Here is a 17,306-nt window from a genome sequence, read left to right as displayed (position 1 = left end):
TGAATGCAGACTCTTTTCTCCCGGGAATTTGCTAGCATGCAAGCGTTCATCTAAACAATTGTGTGTGTGTGTGCATGTGTGAGCGTGTATGTGTGCGTGTGTGCATGTGTGTGTGTGTGTGTGTGTGTGTGAGTGTGTGTATCCAGATGCGAAGATAAAAAGGACCCAGTCTCTGACTCAAAGAAGTCCACAGTTTCATAGAAGAAGCTGTCATATACAAACTAAGGCAACAAATACTGTGCATGTCATGATAGAAGCCAGTTTAGGGTATAGGGTTCTTTGGAGTTGGAGTCAGATGTAACTTTGAGTGCATGAAGCTTATTGGTGATTATTTTCAAGTATAACACTCATGAGGAAGAGAAAGCCAGAAAATTAGGCGCGAAGAATTAACAACAAAGGCCTCATCCAATCCCTAAGGGGTACTCTGGAGCTGGGACAACTCCGTGTAAATTGCTCATTAGGTGTAGGCTGACTGAAAGAATGGGTACAATGTGCTAATAATTGTTTTAGCAAGCATCTTCCCAGGAATGAGAAAGCCCTGATTTGTAGTTTGCTGATTTCCATAGAGTAAATCACCTTCACTATGGCCAATTTCAAGCTAATAACATGTTGTTTACTGGCTTACAGATGTCCGGAAAATGTAACCATAGGCTCCGTGTGAGTCAACCCCCGCCAGCTTCAGTTCACTGCTAAAGGCATGTGACCTTGTGAGAGGCGGCTCTCTTCAGCTGAGGTTAATTACTGGTGAGGCATTAGCTATCACATGCTAACATTCTCAGCAGCTAGGGGAGTGAGTGTGTCAGTCCTGAGGTGGATGTGTCTGGATGGCACATCATAATAGCTCCCACTGAATGCTCTGAAATATTTGTATCTTAATAAACACAAAATACTTCATCCTATTTAATGTTTTCCATGCAGTGACTTCAATATTCCTTAAGGGAATTAACTGGAACTGTGTTTGATAACCTTGATCAAGTCAGGAGAAATGCCAACACTGACTTACTTGCCGAGAATACTGATGAACTAGCCACTAACTAAAGCACATGGTTTAGCTCACCCTGCCCCCTTCAACTTGACTGATTAGATCAAATGAATTCATGTTTGATGGGGTAGTCAAACAGAGAGGGTGATGGTAGTTTTCATTTCTTTTCCTAAGCCCAACTCTTGACCTGTCAAACCTCTCTGGTGCCATATTTTCCCATTCTACAGTGTGTGGTTATCTACAACTGAAGTTGAATTCTTTGTGTGGCTCATGAGATCACTCCAAAGATCTCCTTAGAGCATTCAGAGGAAAGTCTGAGCATTAGGATACACGTAGACCCTCTTAAAGTATTTATTTTCCAGGAACTAGTGGTCATTTAAAAACTCGTTTGGCCAAGTTGTATGTATGTTTTGTGTGTGTATCTTTAATATCCATCTTAAGCCAGCAGTTTAAGCCACATGCCTTTACTCCCAGCACTCAGGAGGCAGAGGCAGGCAGATTTCCGAGTCTGAGGCTAGCCTGGTCTACAGAGAGAATTCCAGGATAGTCAGAACTACGCAGAGAAAACCTATCTTGAAAAACAAATAAACAAACAAACAAAAATCTACTTTAAAAGTTACTGGGTGGCTTATAATTGAGGAGTGGCAGCTCTAGTTCCAAAGCAAAACTTTTCAGGAGTATTTAGAAAGTGTAAAGAAAGCATTTGAAAACACACGTAGCAATACGGTAATGCCAAAGACCAGTCATTGAAAGCAGTTAAGCACACTTAGTTCCTGAGGTTAAAGGTTCCATAGAAGCATGTATAATTAATATTTACCAGTGGTGATAGGCCTTCTGCTTTTCTTCAAGGAGCTCAGAGTACTTGCCAGGCATTATGTAATTAAACTACTCAATGTACCTGTGAAATGCATTGGAATCTGCATTTTAAAGATGTGGGCACTGAAGCACAAGTGGGCTTAAACTAAACTCATTTAGCATGCCAAGGACAAAATTGGATATAAGACTTTCGGCCTCATGATCTAGCTGCCATTCTTCAACCGTGGCCCCCTCTAATCCAGTCCATTCTAGCATAGCCTTGCCAAACAACGTAGTTTCATAAGTCTAGAAAGAATTAAATTGAGTGCGAAGTAATTCCAATTATAGGGAAGTTAGATTGAAAAAATTGAACATATCATCCACAATATTAGTAGCGTTTACGGATGAGTATGTGTTAGTGCCATTCATGGTCTATAATGGCTTGTGGTAGGAGCAGGGGACATTAGTCACAATATGCTGGAGTGCGTGTTTGTAACGAGTGGACAGCAGAAAGCAGTAGTGACTATGGGCCTCTCTCCCAATCTGTCCTTCTTAGATACAAGAGTAGATACCAGACCCACCTCATGAGTTTTCTCCTTACATTATCGCTACCTCTTCATGAAGTGTTGACACCTGGAGGCAGAGTGAGGAAAAGTCATTTACCCAGAAGTACACAGCTATACTTAGCACTATCAGCATATAACCTCAATAGGCCTTTCAACCTTAGGGCCTCTTAGTTTCTGTCCCCAGGTTGTACTATTGCTCCTGTTTAGAATTAGGCTCTGCAGCCTGTAGACATGTCCTTCCTGCCTCTATATGCAACTTAGAGTTCCCGTACATAATTCAGCCTTAACTTAGGACCTCAGTCTCTTGTTCATCCTGTGGCCATAGGAAAGTAATCATTTCTAAATGATTGGTTAGAACACATTTATTTATTTCTCTTGTTTGGTTTCTGCCTCTACGTTTTACTACCATAACTTTTTTTTTCCCCCTGGTTTCAGTAATCATCATGTGTATGCATTCAGCCTTGATTGGGGGAGAGACTCAGACACACTTCTTGGAATTGGCTCATGATCTGAAAATGACTGATGGGACTTACGTCTTTGTCCCCTATGATGTGCTACTCTACAGTTTACCTTATAAGCACACCCCCTACCAGGTCCTGAGGAACAATCAAAAACTCCGGGAAGCCTACGATGCCGTGTTGACTATTACAATGGACTCCCATGAGAAGACCTTCTATGAAGCCTATTCAGAAGCAGCAGCCAGTGGAGAAATTCCTGACAAGCTTGATTCACACCAAGTAAGTGCACACTCACAAGTTGGCATAAGCCAAGAACATAGAAAAAAAATGAGAAAACGAATGGCTTTTTCCCCCCTTACCACATATTCTGAGAAGTCCCTGTCAGATGAATAGCTGCCAACATTCCCCCAATTCTACCAGCTTTCTCTTCTCTCTGGTAACTAGAAACTAGGAAACCAAAACGTATTTTAACATATGCTGGGGCTGTTCAAGGGGAGCTAATAAAATAGAAGTCCTTCTTGTGATCCAAGTTTGGAACCAATTCACCAGCAAGACAAGACAGAGGGCTATAACTATAAGCAACAGAGGAAAGCTTGGGAACGGGAGATGTGGTCTTCCCCAGGAAGGACACCAGTCAGTTGTCTATTGCCAAATGGTCAGCCCTGAAAACATATATACAAGGAACAGGAACATTATACAAATTGAGCAGGTTCTATTTAGGTTTTATAAACACACACACTCACACACACACACACACACACACACACACACACACACACACACACACACAAAATACGTAACGGTTAAAGTCACTTAAGGCTGGAGAAATCAAAAGGAGTGGAAGGGAAGAAAGTAGAGAAGTGTGTGGAGAGCAAAGAAGAAAGAGGAAGACAGGAAAGCAAAGGAGCTGTTTGTGCTAGAGAAATACACATGGAAGCTTCTCCTCTCTCTTCTTCCCTCACTCCTTTCCTTTCTCCCTCCCTCCTTCTCTCCCTCCCTGCTTCTGTCACTTCCTTCCTTCCAACCCTCCTTCCTTCCTCCCTTATCTCCTCCCTCTCTCTCCCTCCTCTCTTTCCCTCCCTTCCTTTCTTCCTTCCTGTCTTTCTGCCTTTCCCCTCCCTGCCCCCTTTCTTTCTTTCTTTTCTTTCTTTCTTTCTTTCTTTCTTTCTTTCTTTCTTTCTTTCTTTCTTTCTTTCTTTCTTTCTTTCTTTCCTTTCTTTCTTTCTTTCTTTCTTTCTTTCTTTCTTTCTTTCTTTCTTTCTTTCCTTTCTTTCTTTCTTTCTCTCTCTCTCTCTCTCTCTCTTTCTTTCTTTCTTTCTTTCTTTCTTTCTTTCTTTCTTTCTTTCTTTTCTTTCTCCTTCCTTCCTTTCTTTCTTTTCTTTCTCCTTCCTTCCTTCTTTCTTTCTCTTTCTTCCTCTCTTTCTCTTTCTTTCTTTTCTTTCTCCTTCCTTCTTTCTTTTCTTTCGCCTTCCTTCCTTCTTCCTTCTTTCTCTTCCTTCCTTCCTTCCTTTTTCCTCTCTCTATCTTTCTTTCCTTCCTTCCTTCCTTCCTTCCTTCCTTCCTTCCTTTCTTTCTTTCTTTCTTTCTTGACAAGGCCTCATTATAGCAGATGCTGGGCTGGAACTTGCAATCCTCTTGCTTCTATTTCCCAAATGGGAGAACTTGAGTTATGTGCACCCACTTCCAGCCCATGTGGTAGTTTCTATAGGTTGGAAGTTAGACACAGACAGTAAGCATTTTCAAAGGCAGTTAGATCGGCATATGGATAAATTTCAAAGTTCAAGAATTTATTAATGATATTATATCAATGCTATTGATTCTCACTATAAATAACAGAGGATTCAACATGTGTTGTCTTTAATAATTGTTATTTTGCAAAATGTGAAACAGAGAGCTCTAGTGGTGATCAGCGCAGCAAATCAATAATGTCATCCAGTTTTTCACTGTTAGCGCTTTGCAAGTCACCTTAAGGTCCCCAAATGACTGCTACAGTTCCAGACATTATACACAGGTATAGATGTTCAGAAATGCAAAACAGGAATGTTCTGTTCTTGTATCTCTGTTGAAGACTGAGAAAATATTCCTCAGAAGCTACCCATGTAGACTTTCCCCAGACCTTCTTTGTCACAATAATCTGGAGAGAGGAATAAGACCACTGTGATATAGTCTATAGTTGCCAACAGAGTATGAACAAAACCAAAATTCAGTTAGCAAAGAAGAAGGGAGATTGTGTCTAATTCTCACATTCCCCAATGATATGCTGTTAATTCAGCTTTTTTTCACTTCTCTTTTCTTTTTATTTAATTTTTTAAAAATTTTACATACCAACCACAGACCCTACTTCTGCTCCCCACTTCTCCCCATCCAGTCCCCCATCCACTTCTCAGGGAGGGTAAGGCCTTCCTTGGGGAGTCGACAAAGTCTGGCATACCAAGTTGAGGCAGGGCCTAGCCCCTCCCCCCCTGCATCAAGACTGAGCAAGGCATCCCTCTATAGGGAATGGGCTGCAAAAAGCCATTTCATGCACCTGGGATAAAGCCTGGACCCACTGCCAGGGGCCCCACAAACAGATCAAGCCACACAACTGTCACCCACATTCAGAGGGCCTAGTTCGGTCCCATGCAGGTTCCCCAGCTGTCAGTCCAGAGTCCATGAGCTCTCACTAACTCAGGTCTGCTGTCTCTGTGGTTTTTTCCATTGTGATCTTGACCTCTCCCTTGCTCATATGGTCCCTCCTCCCTCTCTTCAACTGAAGTCTAGGAGCTTAGCCCAGTGCTTGGCTGTGGATCTCTGCATCTGCTTCCATCAGTTACTTGGATATATGTTCTACGATGACAATTAGGGTAGTCACCAATCTGATTACAGGGGAAGGTAAGTCCAGGCACCCTCTCCACTATTTATTGCTAGGAGTCTTACCAGCTTTTATTTTTTTGTACTATTGGTTGTTTCTCTATGAAAAAGCGATTCAGATGAAATTTAGAATTACATATGATTTCTTGCCTTGATAGCAAAGATTTCTCAGATTGTTTTTCTTTTAAGAAAACTGACTCACAAAAGTACTGATAGTACTGGATTTGCTCTGCATCACACACTGCTGTGTCTCTTAGGAAGCTCTCTTGTAGGGGATACAAACACCTGAAAACAAGTGCTCAATGTAGTCAGGAATTACAGGACTCTCTGAATTTGCTAAGGGAGTTGCTCAGATCAGTCATTTTGTGTTGTAGTTATACACAAAGGTTCTGGTTGGTAATTTTTGTGCCTTTGAAGCCAATGATACAGCATCATATAAATACAGTCTGAGAAGTCATCTTTCTCCTTTAGTCATTGGATTGAGGGAAGAAGAGGTATGCGTGTGTGTGTGTGTGTGTGTGTGTGTGTGTGTGTGTGTGTGTGTGTATGTGTTGTGCATATATACGAACACATCTATTGATATAAAAAACTCAGACCTTGCACTCTAGTTATTTGATTCAATTCCTTTGAACTTGTGCAAAATGTAAGATAATTAATGCCAAAAAAAAGAGACGCCATTAGCTTGGTTGCTAGGCAGCCTGCACTCTGCTTTAGACAAGAAAATAGAGAGCTACAACAGAGTACAGAGCTTATTTTTCTAAAAAGCCTCCTTGCATGCATTTCTACTCCCACTTTTCAGGTACATAGGCTAAATCTGTATAACTGAAGAATGCAAAGAAACGAGGTGAGATAATTAACCTCATGTCTCTGATAAGCAAAACCACCATTAAAAAAAATGACTTTTCTTAAAGGTATTTTTCAAGGGAACTGGCAAAGCTGGAAGAGACTATAATGAGAGTGAGGCAAACTTAGGTCTAACCCTAGCTCTAGGTTGATCCAGGAAGACGTAGGTACAGCTCAGTAGGAGTAAGAAACTGCATAATAGGATGACTGTAGATAACGTGCTGTAGCATGTTTTTCAAAAAGGAAGAAGAAAGAATTTTTTTTTCCCGAAACAGGATTTCTCTGTGTAGTTTTGGTGCCTGTCCTGGATCTGGCTCTGTAGACCAGGCTGGCCTCGAACTCACAGAGATCTGCCTGGCTCTGCCTCCCGAGTGCTGGGATTAAAGGCGTGCGCCACCACCGCCCGGCTAGAAGAAAGAATTTAAAAAAAATTTTTTTCATTATTAAATGATAGATTATATGAATGATTCCTTATTTGTGTTAGTTATCTCATAAATGTTATAATGTTTAAGACATTATAGAAGGTAAACATGTATAAAACCATCACTGGGTATCCCATTAGCATGTATAATTTTGTGTTTTAATATGTCAGTTAAAAGTAAGCAAAAAATGAAAACATGATGGGAGGTACCAGCTGGATCAGGAGCAGAGTGGGAGAACAGAGAGGGAGATACCATGATGAATGAAGACCCCAGGGGAATAGGATGAAGCAGAGTGCTAGAGAGGTCCCCAGAAATCCACAAAGATACCTCCACTGTAGACTACTGGCAATGGTCGAGAGAGTGTCTGAGCTGACCTGCTCTGGTGATCGAATGGCCCAACACCCTGGTTGTCATGATAGAACTCTCATCCAGTGACTGATGGAAGCGGATGCAGAGATCCATGGGGAGCCCCAGGTGGAGCTCCGGGAGTCCAGTCAGCGAGAGAGAGGAGGGATTGTATGAGCGAGAGATATTGAGACCATGATTGGAAAAATCACAGGGACAAATAGCTAAACTAGTGGAAACACATGAACTGTGAACCAATGGCTGAGGTGCCCCCATGGAACTGGATCAGGCCCTCTGGATAAGTGAGACAGTTGATTAGCTTGAACTGTTTGGGAGGCAGGGGAAGTAGAGCCAGGACCTGTCCTTGGTGCATGGGCTGGCTTTATGGAGCCTGGGGCCTATGCTGGGACACTTTGCTCAGCCTTGGTGCAGGGAGGAGGGGACTGGACTGGACCTGTCTCTGCTGAGTCTACCAGGCTGGGCTGACTCCCCAGGGGAGACCTTGCCTTGGAGGATGTAAGAATAGGGGGTGGATTTGGGGGGAGGGCTGGGGGAGGGTGGGAGGAGGGAGGACGGAGAAATCCGTGGCTGATAGGTGAAATTAAGTTAATTATAAAATAAATAAATTTATATATATAACATGAAAGCTTGATTTCATCCTTACTGTTTTGAGAAAGTTGCTTGGAGTTTATGACTCTCAGTTTCCCCATCTGTAAAACGGGGAGGCCTGTGTCCTGGGATTATTGTGATGATTAAACAAAGTAGCATGTATAAACCGAATTGCTGGGTGCTTGGCTCACTCCTGTCTTCATTTCTCCTTTTTCTCCTTTGGGGTCGACATGACAGTATTGATTGATGGTGACACAGCATCATCTTACAGTCTAACTTCAGCTATCTGTATTTGCTTCGTTTTACTTTTTATTTTTTTTTTTATTTTTATTTATTTATTTATTTATTTTTGGTTTTTCGAGACAGGGTTTCTCTGTGTAGCTTTGCGCCTTTCCTGGAACTCGCTTTGGAGACCAGGCTGGCCTCGAACTCACAAAGATCCGCCTGCCTCTGCCTCCCAAGTGCTGGGATTAAAGGCGTGCGCCACCACCGCCTGGCCGTTTTACTTTTTAAAGGCTTTTTTTTTTTTGGATATTTGTTTTCAAGACAGGGTTTCTCTGTGTAGCTTTGGTGCCTGTCCTGGATCTCGCTCTGTACACCAGGCTAGCCTCGAACTCACAGAGATCCACCTGCCTCTGCCTCTTGAGTGCTGGAATTAAAGGCATGCACTACCACTGCCTGGCTAATTTTTAAAAGCTTTTACATTTTTAAAATCCAATTTAAAATTTTTGTCTGATCCTACAGAGTGAGTTCCAGGACAGGCTCCAAAGCTACACAGAGAAACCCTATCTCAAAAAACCAAAAAAGTAAATTTGTCTGATCAGGCTCCAGAAGGTTCTTTACATTCAGGTATATAATAGCTTTGAGCTATTTGTTCTCTCCCATCCTTCCCTCTCTCATTCATTCCCTTTGTCCCCCATAGACAGTTGCCCTTCTGCTCTCACAAAATCTGTAAACGTGATTTCATGGATCAGGTGTCCATCAACAGATGAATGCATAAAGAAGTCGTTGTGGCCGGGCGGTGGTGGCACACGCCTTTAATCCCAGCACTTGGGAGGCAGAGGCAGGCAGATCTCTGTGAGTTCGAGGCCAGCCTGGACTACCAAGTGAGTTCCAGGAAAAGGTGCAAAGCTACACAGAGAAACCCTGTCTCAAAAAACAAAAACAAACAAACAAAAAAAGAAGTCGTAGTATAGATACACAATGGAACCTTTTTAGTCACAAAGAGCAATGACTTTATACAGCTTCTTGTTCTCTCAAAGTTTTCTGATTAATAGCAGAGGATCTTTCAATATTTTCAGTGGTCGACATTATTTGGCTTTGAGAATTTTAAATGGTTTTCTCAGACAGATTACATTCATTCAACATTGGTCTATATCTGGGCTTACGTTGTTTATTCTTTTTCAATCAACAGGTAAACTGCTGTTTATTGAACAGTCACCATATGCTAAGCACTGCAATTAAGAGAGAGAAAACAGGGGAAAAGACAGGAACAGTTTCTCTCAGTGCTATGTTGGAGCCAGTTCACCAAAGCCAAATCGGTGCAACTTGTAGCAGTTCAATGTTCAGTGGCATCATTTTGGTAGCTTGAAATCAGGCATGGAAAGAACATTTACATGACCAGAACTTGAAAACACTACAAATGAAGCTTTTATTGTAGCTAGAGATTCATTGTTAGACATTTACTAGCATGTCTACATGAGGCTTACATGAACACAGAGGAAAAATAATGAGTGAACAAATGAGTTCTGGATTAGCAAGTGTATTAGACATACCTCATACTTGAAATAATGTAATTGATTACAAAGTAGGGATGTAGAGGTGGGAAAGATGGCTTAGTAGATAAGAGCATTGCTGCTCTTGCACAGGACCTGGGTTTGTTTCCCAGAACCCACATGATGGCTTATAGCCATCTATAATTCCAGTTTCATGGAATATGACACCTTTTTGGGCCTCTGTGGGCTCCTACATGCATGTGACACACATTTACCCGTGCAGATTACACACATCCACATAAGTCAAATAAATATATTTGATGTGGATATATTATTTTGCCTAATAACTTTCAGTGGACCTGAAATTTCTCTACATAAGCTTCATTACCTATAGCAAAGGTTTCAAATACACTTAATTTATTTCTTGCATCACTTAAAAGATAAAATATAAAGACTAAAACCAAGCAAATAAACTATCAAAGAGATGAATACATGTAAATTTCAAAGTCAGGAAGTGCTGAAATGTTTATAGAAACAAAAAGGCTGTTCTTAAGTTTCCATCTTCCCCTTCATCAGAAGTATTTACTATCATGTGGTTTAGGGGCTTTATTCTTGTAGGCATCTATATTATTATAAAGATCATATATATATATGTGTGTGTGTGTGTCTATGAGTATGTGAGTATGTACATGTGAGTGCAGGAGTCCACACAGTTCAGAATAGGGAGTTGGACCCCATGGGCTGGAGTTACTGGCTACCTGACATGGGTGCTCGAAGCCAAACTCAGGTTGTCTGAAATAGCAGTATGCTCTCTTAACTGTTGAGCCATCTCCCACCCCCATATTTTTGGTTTTTTTGAGACAGGGTTTCTCTGTGTAGTTTTGGTGCCTGTTCTGAAACTCACTCTGTAGATCAGGCTGGCCTCGACCTCACAGAGATCCACCTGGCTCTGCCTCCTAAGTGCTGGGATTAAAGGCGTGCGCCACCACCGCCTGGCTTTTTTTTTTACGTTCTTATCCTGATTCCAATCCTCAATATGATAATGTCACATTTAACTCTTTTTCGTTAAATATAAGTATGTTTCTCTCTCTGTCTCTCTTTCTCTGTCTCTCTGACAGGGTTTCATGAATCCCAGCATACCTTAAATTTATTATGTAGCCAAGACAGATGGCTATGGACTCCTGATCCTCTTACTTCTGTTAGTGGCTACTACACTCAGCAGTATTTTAAATAAAGTATCCATCTCAGTATCATTCAGTTATGATGTTGCAGAAATCACAAGTTTCTTTAGGACATATGTTCCAACAATACCAGCAAGTTTACCTTATACACAAAATAAACTTCCTTTCATTTTCATCTCTAAGTCATTCCACGCTTCCTGCTAAGACTGTAAAATCCTCTTAAAACAATTTTATACATGATAAAACCCGTAAAATCCCTTATCAACTTTGTTTTCCTTGAGGCTCCTTGCCTTCTAGTCCCATCTAAGCTTATGCTTTTTAAGAGTGCCACACAACTATTTGTCTGAATTCTCCATTTTCACCTTACAAATTCCTATTTCCTCTCTTCTGGACTGGATTCACTACAGTTCATAACTCTCATGACTCCCGTTTTTCTTGATTTGTTCTCTCACTTATTTTGTTGAGCACATCTCCTACTAGCCTCTGAAAAGGGCATGTGTGCTAAATACTTAAAGTTTTGCATGTTGGGAAAGTCTTTAGTCTATCTTTACTGTATCAGTCTTGGTGAAAAAATCATTTCCCTTAGTCCTTTAAAGTTTACTTTCTTTTCATGGGGATGGGGAGTTGCTTGGGATTGAATTTGGGGCCTCACACCTACCACTTTACCACTGAGCTGAGTCTTCAGCTTTATTTATCTTTATTTCTTATGCTATGGAATATGATGATGTATGAGTCTTTAACACATCTTATACTTTTCCTTTGGTAGACCTTTTTGATCTAGAAGCCCATTCTTCCTGGGAGATTTCTTTATATTATTTACTTGATATTATTTTTAATAATTTTGTCTTAATTATCTCTAGGAAGACAATTAGGTAGGGAAGATTTTCTAGATTGAGCTTCTTTTATATTAAAAGTATTGAAATCTTTTATTTAAATAAGTGATGAGAAACTGGGGGTATAACTCAGTTGGTAGAATCCTTATCTAGTATGCAAGAAGCCCTGGGTTTAACCCCCAGTCCTGCATTCCAATAATCCCAGCACTTAAGGAGGTAGAGGCAGGAGGATCAGAAGTTTAAAGTTATTCTTGGTTACATAGAGAATTTGAGATCAGCATGAGATACATGAGACCCTGTCTGAAACAAACTAATACATAAAATCACAAAACAACAATAAATAAGTAATACTTAAATGATTAGTTTTTAGTTCTACTTTTATTATAATTATTAATGCATATTTTGAAAATAATCGAATTCAAGCTAGTATTTCTATGTACACATCCATCATGCATCCATGATGTCCATCCACACTTCTCCCCTCCCTCCCCATCACTCTTCCCTCTTCATTTATTTGTCCCCTTTTGTCTTTTCCTTTCTTTAGAGGTCCCTGTACTCTTACAAGTTGATTTATTATTTTCCTTAAATAAGTGAGGACATATGGTATTTGTATTTCTGCCTCTTTTTTTTTTGCCAAAAATAAGGTTTTCCAGTTCATATTGCTGCAAATGACAACATTTTATCTTTAACAGGTGAGTGTTCCATATACTTTCTTTTCTTTAGCCATTCATCTGCTGAGATGATGCATCTGGGTTGCCTTCTTCTTCTGCCTACTCTCAATAGTGCTGAAATAAACATGGAGGTACAAGTATCTTTTGTGTAAACATTTCCTCTGCTTGCTCTATAAGCTGGACTGATCTTTTCATAGTTTTATTACTCTCTTATATGTCCCATGTCTTTGATTTAGTTTACCTTATTGAATTCTTGAACTTTGTGCTCTTAGTCTTTTATCAATTCTTTTTACAAAGTGCTTACTTACAGAATTTTTAATTTCTAAGAGTCCACTCTATTTTATTGGTGTCCTGTTTCATCAAGGACAAATGTAACACGAATTGCTAAAATGGTCTTTTAATAAAAATCCTGGAGCCAGATATTGGGGTAAATGCTGAGAGATCAGAGAGACAAAGGAACAAGCCATGTGTTACCTCACCAACTCCATGAATCCTCTGATTGAATGTCTCTGAGTCCTCACCCAAAAGGTCTCCAGCTGAAAAAGGCTTAGTTCCTGTCTCCTCACGCCTTATATACCTTCCTTTGCCCAGCCATATTGCTTCATTACTAGTAATGGGATTAAAGGCATGTGATTCCCAAGTACTGGGATTAAAGGTGTGTGCCACCATTGCCTGGCTCTGTTTCTCTGTTTTCTCTCCCAGATTGAATCAATCTCATGTAATCCAGGGTAGCTTTGAACTCACAGAGATCCAAATGGATCTCTGCCTCCTGAGTGATAGGATTAAAGGTGTGTGTCACCACTTCCTGGCATCTATTTTTAATTTAGTGGATTGTTCTGTTCTCTGATCTTCAGGCAAAATTTATTAGGGTACATAATATATCGCCACAGACAGACTATATTTGTCCTTCAGTATTTATGGAACATTGGTTTCAGAATCTCCCCCACATATCAAAGTCCATGCACTCTCAAGCCCTTTATATAAAGTGCTATAGCATTTGTAGATAGCCTATGCTCATTCTCCCACATGCTCTGAATCAACTTTAGATGATTTATGATTTCTAATACAGGTGCTACTTATGTCTTATACTATATGGGGAATAACAGAAAAAGTTTCAAGTATATACACATTCTTCTCAAGTATATATACAAGGAAATATATGAATATATATTTATATGCATGCAAATATGTGTGTTGTATTTTTGAGATCTGCATTTGGTTCAATTTGTGAATATGAAACTCAAGGACAAGGAGAGTTCTTATTTTTTTGGAAATATCATATTTTCTTTGAAGTTCACTTCTGTTTTTTTCCCCTTAGTTCCTCATTTTTCATGTTTCTTTGTTTCAATCATTTATTTACTGTTAGAAGTTTTGCTGGAATATCTGGCAATCTGAACATCTGCTTATAGTTAAGAATGGAGCTCAAAACAGCAGATTTGAAGGTAGGTGTGTTGCCTAGTGGGCTTCTGCAGAGAGCAGTTGGCTAGCTACCTGTTGTCTCATTTTATTTTGTTTGCTTGCTTGGTTGGTTTTAGTTGATATCTGTGCAGTTTTGACCCTTGAGTCAATGACTGTCTTCAGAATAGAGACTTCATAACCTTGACTGCCAGAATCGGGGCACAAATTGGGGTGAAAGAATCTGAGATTCTCACTCTCAGCTTCATGAAGACTTGAACTTCATCACTGGTTTTGGTGCCCCATCTCAATTCCCAGTTTCTTGGTTTCCATTGTTTTGTTTCTGGAGTTGCTGTGAATCAACATAATGCATTTGTGCTTTTTTTTTTAAGAGGTCTTTTCTCTTCTCAGTGGATGTCAGGACAGGGAGATGTCTAAGTACTCCTCCCTCAGATATCCAAAGACTTTTCTCTCATAAATGCTCAGCCTCACCCCCACTAGCATAGTGCTGAGCTCCCCTAACTACTAACCCTCTCCAGTGTCCTGAGAAGGCCTAGTTGCTTGCTGCTTATCAATCCTTTCCTCTGAAGATAAATTAGTTTGATTGACCTCCACTCCGCAAAATCAGTTACTACTCCTACAGCTACCTCCTCTCTTCATGGTCTCTGGCTCAGGTTTGCAGAAGACTTTGATATTGCTAATTATGAAGCACTAATGTTCTGTTCTTTCTTCTCCCTATACCAGGAAGCTATGGACAAAACATGAAGGACAAAAGAATTTACAAAAGGGTGCATATGATATTCCTTTGCATTGTTTACTACAGCTCTGTAATTAATTAAACATATTTACTGAGCTCAGACATAGAACATTGGTTAAAAGCTTCAAAGAGGCTACCTTGAATATACTTAAACTCTGTAGCTTCTCCTCATTTTAAATTGCACATAGTAATGGTACCCCTTCACAGAATTGTGAGATTCAAATGAGTCAAGACACTAATGGATTTGCCTGGCACTTAATAACCCCTCAATAAATGTTAGCCATTATTATTAATAAAGTAGTTATTACTACAACTCAGGAACTCTTCAGGAGATATAATGGAAAACAAAATATAAATAGATCTTTGTCCCAGTAAGAAGGAATGGTTTTAAAGTTTGGGGACATTTAGACTACAACTGGTCATAGATTCAAGACTGGAATAAGGGCATAACCACCACATTTACAGGATGATGTTACCAGGGACAGGAACTCCTCTTCATAAATATAAACAATAGCAGGCATTGTGTATTTAGTGTTTACTCTGTACTAAGTAGTTTACATAAATGATCCCATTGCATCCTCAAGCCAACCCACAAAGTACACACTAACATCTATATTTTATGTGTAAGGAAATTAAAGCTCAAAGCAGTTTCCTCAATGTCAAGACAACTGACAGTCTTGAGATTCCACCAAAGATTGCTAAACCTGACCATGGAACCACACATCAGGCTCACTGTAAGTTATTACATTCGGCTAATAGCTGGTGCTCATTCTTTACTAAAGGAAGTAACAGAACCAAGTGACAAATATTTTGATCTGAACATGTTTATTGGATTGTTTTCCTTGGATGTTGGAGGTAGTAAGACTTTACAAGGATCTGTGAGAAGAGAACAGTAAATCAGAATGGAGAGATGGAGGGGTGGGAGATCACTAACAAACTTCCTAATTTGGTCTCAGGATGATTGAGCAAGGATTATCACTATGTACCTCTACTTGAGCACAAAATAGACTTCTGAAATTAGGTTTTGATGCCTAAATTCTTCCTTTTTTATTATACTCTGATGTTTGTTTTAAATGAAATTCTGTTGGCTACAGTCATATTGCTGGAGCACACATTTTTGGATATTTTCCCCACATGTGGCCTTATACAGTTAAGCAAAGAGAATCTTCCAGGTTTCCTAGAATGATCCATATACCTATTGTCTTCCATTGTCCCAAATATGAGTGCTTGGCAGGGGGCTGCTAAGCTGAAGGGGATCTAGTTAGGCTTGGAGCATTCCAGAAAGAAGCCCAGCAGACAGGGTATAAAGAAAGATTTCCCAAACTTTGAAGCGAGTTGTCTATATACCTTACTCTCTGTAAAATAAGAGTATTGTGTTCATGAGCATCATACCAAACAAATGGTTTTTCATCCAGCTTTTGGCTAAGTCCAAGAGTTGTGATCATGAATTACTGTAAGTACCATTTTTTGTTTGTTTGTTTTGAGACAGGGTTTCTCTGTGTAGTCCTTACTGTCCTGGAACTCACTCTGTAGGTCAGGCTGGCTTGGAACTCAGAGATCTGCCTTCCTCTGCCTCCCTAGTGTTGGGATTAAAGGTGTACACCACCACTGCCTGGCCTAAGTATCATTTTTTAACAACAGAAATTAAATTAACTTAAAATTTTAAAATCTCTACATGTGTCTAGCTTCATGTTCAAAACTGATGTTGCCATTTTGTCATTAAAGTAATGACTTTTTGAGGAAGTAGGTTTTAATGTACACTTCTGAGGACCAAGTTCTTTGGAAGCAAGTTTGAGGCCATCTCAAACACAACAAATCTGAAATGATGATAATCAACTTAACAGCATAAACTGCTGAACAAATTCAGAGCTCCTTACTGTGGCCTTCTTCTCATCTTCAGAAGTTCTAAAAGGCTTAGAATAGAGTTATCTAAAGTCAGGCAATAAAAATCAATGGTATGTTTCAATTGCCATTTGTTTACAATTCACTTATTCAGGTTCAGACCTACACAGTAAACAAAAACAGCAGCACAGATCATCATTGGTCTTCCAATTCTGGACTGTGATGTCAGCAAAGTCATCTCTCTGACTGGTATTCCTGCCAATTCTGTCTTGCTTCTATTGCTGTGACAAAACACCATGACCAAGGCAACTTATAGAAGAAAGTGTTTAATGGGGCTTACAGTTTAAGAGGGTGAGGTTGTGACTATCATGGTGGGGAACATGGCAACAGGCAGGTGGGCATGGTCCGGAGGAGGAGAGGAGAGGAGAGGAGAGAGAGAGAGAGAGAGAGAGAGAGAGAGAGAGAGAGAGAGAGAGAGAGACTGAGACTGAGCCTGAGCCTGGTGTTGGCTTTTGAAATCTCAAAGCACAACTCCATTGACCCATCTTCTTGAACAAGGCTACACCCACTCCAACAAGGCCACACCTCAAAATTCTTCCCAAACAGTTCCACCAACTCAGGACCAAATATTTAAACATTTGAGCCTATGAGGGACATTCTCTTTCAAACCACCACACTTCTTTACAGTTTTGTGAGAAGCCAGAACAGGGCTGTGGAGCATGGCCAGTCTTCCCTTATTTCATCTTCTGCATCCTATTCTCATCATTTGCTGCAAATACAACTAGAGAACTTTTGTGATTGATACTAACAGAGCATGCTTTGGACTTTGGACTTATGTGAAGGGGAAATTTCCACTGCTAAGGAGTGGAATGGGTGAAATAAGCCCCAAGGCTTCTCAAGGACGGTGGACAATGGTGACAGATCCCCTTTGTAATAGAATACTGCTGCTAGGCTTTTCTCTTAACTTCAAGTCCTTTCTCCATTATAACTTTGTGGCTATGAGGACACCTATATCAGGTTCCTCTCTCTCTCTCTCTCTCTC

The 17,306-nt window shown here is 40.2% G+C and overlaps 1 protein-coding gene across 1 annotated transcript in view; it reads left to right on the top strand.

The window, feature by feature from the left end:
• Gucy2f (guanylate cyclase 2F, retinal) overlaps positions 1-17,306 on the top strand; it is an 80,496-nt gene that overhangs the window by 6,552 nt on the left and 56,638 nt on the right. The window contains exon 2 of the mRNA XM_052746486.1: positions 2,779-3,080. Coding sequence (XP_052602446.1) covers positions 2,779-3,080 — 302 coding nt within the window. The remainder of the gene's footprint in view (positions 1-2,778; positions 3,081-17,306) is intronic.

Source organism: Peromyscus californicus, unplaced genomic scaffold (genome assembly GCF_007827085.1).
Source record: "Peromyscus californicus insignis strain IS unplaced genomic scaffold, ASM782708v3 Scaffold_10__1_contigs__length_136768540, whole genome shotgun sequence".
Lineage (NCBI taxonomy): Eukaryota > Metazoa > Chordata > Mammalia > Rodentia > Cricetidae > Peromyscus > Peromyscus californicus.
This window is presented reverse-complemented; position numbering and strand designations above follow the sequence as displayed.